The 3,910-nt window shown below is 36.3% G+C and overlaps 1 protein-coding gene across 1 annotated transcript; it reads right to left on the bottom strand.

The window, feature by feature from the left end:
* Positions 1-6: 6 nt before the first annotated feature.
* ZMAT1 (zinc finger, matrin-type 1) lies at positions 7-3,636 on the bottom strand. Its single transcript, XM_010859717.1, has 2 exons — positions 2,916-3,636; positions 7-1,711 (listed from the first exon to the last, which is right to left on the bottom strand). The coding sequence occupies exons 1-2, from the start codon at positions 3,005-3,007 to the stop codon at positions 649-651; spliced, it is 1,155 nt and encodes a 384-aa protein (XP_010858019.1). The 5' UTR covers positions 3,008-3,636; the 3' UTR covers positions 7-648.
* Positions 3,637-3,910: the final 274 nt, after the last annotated feature.

Below are 3,910 nucleotides of genomic sequence, written 5' to 3'. Positions count from 1 at the left end.
ACACTAACACAACTCAAACAGAGGATGGATTCTATAATGCCTGCTGATTTTCTCATTTAAAACTAATTTTCTCCCATAGGTAAATAATTCACTAGCAGAGCAACTGGATGAACAGGAGCAGAGACAGCCTCATTAAGATAAATTACTTTATACATAGGAAATACGTAATTTTTCTTCCATGTTAAGAAATGAGAAAAATAACTTGAGGAAAAGGCATATTGAATACTCTTACTTTACTTGGCTTTTGTTAACGGTTGAAGTAACTGTTCACTTAGGGAAATTCAAATAACATGAATTTCATGAAACCAAACTCTTCAACTTATTTCTTCAATTCAACCTTAAAGGAACACAACTTAAAAGTTCAAAATCCAAGAGAAGACTCGTCCTAAATCACTGACATGTTTGTCTTTTAACTGGCTTCCTTTTCTCTTATGTTCTTATCTGTGTTCTTTTGTTCTTCTTTCTCAGAGGTGAGGTTTAGGCTTGTTTGTCTCTTCTTTCAAGTCAATTTCAATTTTTACACACAAAAAACTAAGCGTTCTTGAACTGACACTGACTGTACTCACCTCTCTTTTTCTTCATTGGATGTTTCTGTCTTTGTCTAAATTCCCCCATTCTATTTCTCCTGGGGTAAACAAGGCTAAAAGTTTAAAATCCAAGAATAGACTCATCCCAAAGCATTTCCTCTTCCGTCTTTTCTTCAACAGGTTTCTTTTTCTCTTTCTTGTGCTTACGTTCTTCCTTCTGAGAGGGTACACCATGGCTTTTTTTCTTTTTTCGATGCTTAAGCTTTCCTGAACTGACACTGAGTTTCTCTCTGCCTCTTTTCCCTTCCCCAGTGCCCTTGTCCTTGTCTAGACCTGTATCCCCATAACCCTTTTTTCTTTTATGCTTGGACTGCTCCTTCTCTGGCCTTTCTTCACCTTTCTCCATGTGCCTTCTTCTCTTCTGATGTTTCCGCTTACGACCTGCTTGATGCTCACTGGTATCGTTTCCTGAGGAGAGGTGCTTATAAACTTCAGATTCTACACTGTATGTGCCAGAGTTATTGTCCTGCTGACTAAGGCTCAGGGGTACTGGTTTTTCTGGGAAATAGTCTCTGGTGGGTTGACAGTAGGTCACAGGGTCTAATCTCTGTTTGTTGTCATGAGTTGGTAAAGGATGAGGTAACAGGTTTTCTTCTGCCTGTGAAATACTGTATGATCCTGGGTAAGTCTGGAAAGTCTCAAATGGGAGTTTTTGCTCAAACATTCTAGGTCTGAGTCTGGAATCAACCATTTCTCTGTGCTTATGGGTTTCCACAGAGCTCTCTCTTTCCTTTCTGAAACAAGTCTTTGGATCTAGTCCTCTGGCTTTCTGCGCTTTGATATAATCTTCCAGTTCATCTTGAAAAGAGTCATATGTTTTCTTTGATTGAGCTGGTAAGCAATGAGGTAACTGGTTTTCCACTGTTTGTGAAATATTATATGGTCCTGGATATGTCCAGAACGTCTCACCTGGGGATCTTTGTTCAAACATTCTATGTCTGGATCTGGAATCAACTGCTTCTCTATACCCACGGGCTTCCAAAGAACCTTCTTCCATCTTTCTAAAACAAGTCTTTGGTTCTGATCCTCTGGCTTTCTGTACTTTGATGTAATCTGTATATTCATCTTGGCAAGATTCTGGTGGCTTCCTTGATTTCTTCACTAGATTAATAACAATGGATTCTCTGCAAATAAGACAGTAGAAAGTTCTTGTTACTAGATTATTTTATTTGGAATATTTGCTTTGCTTTCAAAAATACTAGTTTGAAAAAAAATACAACAGAGGCCCAAGCAAAATTTTAAAACCTACCTTAATATAAAAGCTATAAATCATGACTTTGTATGCCAAAGAGAAGAAGCAGGAACAGTCACATATCTCCTAGGCATCTCACAATTTTTTATACATAAAAAATTTTCACACTTGGGATGAAAGGGAAGATAGGTATAAAGAAGCAGACATATCTGATACTGTTGTAGTACTTAAAAATGTAAGACATGTTGGGATGTGTGGGAAAGGACCAATAATATTTAATGCCCTAAAGATGGTCTGATCTGCATGCCACATTGCTGTAAAAAGTTCTAATTATCAGTTCCTTGTATAGATCTATAAATGTGACATCTATTTATTCTGGAACTCTGAAATTTTACAGAGTGTAAATGAAGGTTAATTTGGTTAGTTATACAATTTAGCTACCTAGTATTCAGACTCAATAATACAAATATTTTCTACCAGAATAATGTAAGTTATACTAAAAGCAACAAAATAAATATACAATACTTAAGTGCCCCTCTGTCCCACTACTTGACTTATCCAGTCCCCAACTGTCCAGTCAATCTTCTCCTTAAAATAATAGAACAAATTGGAATAAATGTGTACTAAGCTCCTACAATGGGACCTTGCCCATATTTTTATACTTCACTATAACCACTTTATGTCACAGCTGTCCAAAATTACTTGGTAGAAAGATCTGGTATTCCAGTTTGGTTCTGTTTAACAGCAAGACCTTTTTTCTTAACCACTATACCTCACTGGAAGGATGACAAATCGATAGCTGAACCTCTGGAACTAGCCAACCTTCCGAGGATTACAGGGATTATTTGAATCATCTGGCTAGCCTGAGAATGATCCTTTAGCATCTTTCCAAAGATGTCTGGTCAGGAGGGTTGCCCGTAAGCCAGCTCTTTTGGCATACTATCATACTATCATGGCTAGAGAACTCCCTAGGAGATGGAACTAGCATACAATATGTTACAAATACTACCAACCATATCCAGGATGAACTCTTAAGGAAATAAATGTCTAGAAAGTTTGTATAATACATGTAAAGATACTTGACAGAACCCCTGTTTTTTTGGTATCATAGAAACACTTTGGTAAGAAATTCTTACTTAAGTTGATGTTCACTTCCTTGCATATGAGACCGGAACATTTCTAAAGATGTAAAGGTGATATTACAAATACGACAATCGTAGGTTCTCATACTAAATGCTGGAAAAAACAGAGTTCAAGTTAAAAAGGTCAATAGGAATATACTTAGAATTACATAGCTGGACAGTTGTTTACTAGAAACCATCTACTTGAACTTTCCCAATTTAAAGATAAGGCCTAGAGAAGATAAATGATTTGGTTGAAGTCGCAGAGTCAGTTAGTAACAGAGATAGCTTCTCAGAGCCCACGTCTCTTATTAAAGTCCAAAATTCTTCACACTATACCACACTGCAGCTCCAGCCTTGGTCTCTTTAAGAAACTGCTATCTGCTTGTTTATTTTTGTTATGCGAAAGTACAACAGACACTTCAAATGTAGTGTGCATAATCTATCTTTGCCTCTTAATCCCTCAATCAACCTCTTTTTGTTTGTCCCCAACTTTCTTTCTACCCAACTAAAACTTGAAACATCCCAAAATATTAAAGATGAATAAAGGCAAATGTTTACTCTCTTACCTGAAATCACTGTAATGCATTAGTTTACCAAAAGTGATTTCCATAGACAGATTTTAGAGAGAGTTTCAGTGAGCCCCACTCTCAAGATAAATGCTGAAAGCAAAATTCTAAAATAAAACTATTAGTTACCACTTCATAAGAGTCAAGAACTATAGAATAGGTATACTATTTACCTCTCTATTCTGACTGATAGGTAGAACTGGAAGCAGGTGATAGGTTACGTTTTATTTTCTTAATCTTATTATCCCTCCACTTTCTCTTCAGTCAGAAGATGCAAATTAATAAATTTCATTAAGCTAAATATAAAAACAATCTCACTCTAAAGAAGAGGCAATAAATTCATGGCTGCAGAGATTTTAGGGTCCAGCAAGGCTATCTTCTTTGAAATCAAACAGCAAATTGATCATTTAAAGGACACTAAATTAATCATTACTAGGTGTA

This window comes from Bison bison, unplaced genomic scaffold (assembly GCF_000754665.1).
Source record: "Bison bison bison isolate TAMUID 2011002044 unplaced genomic scaffold, Bison_UMD1.0 scf7180017856810, whole genome shotgun sequence".
Classification (NCBI taxonomy): domain Eukaryota; kingdom Metazoa; phylum Chordata; class Mammalia; order Artiodactyla; family Bovidae; genus Bison; species Bison bison.
This window is presented reverse-complemented; position numbering and strand designations above follow the sequence as displayed.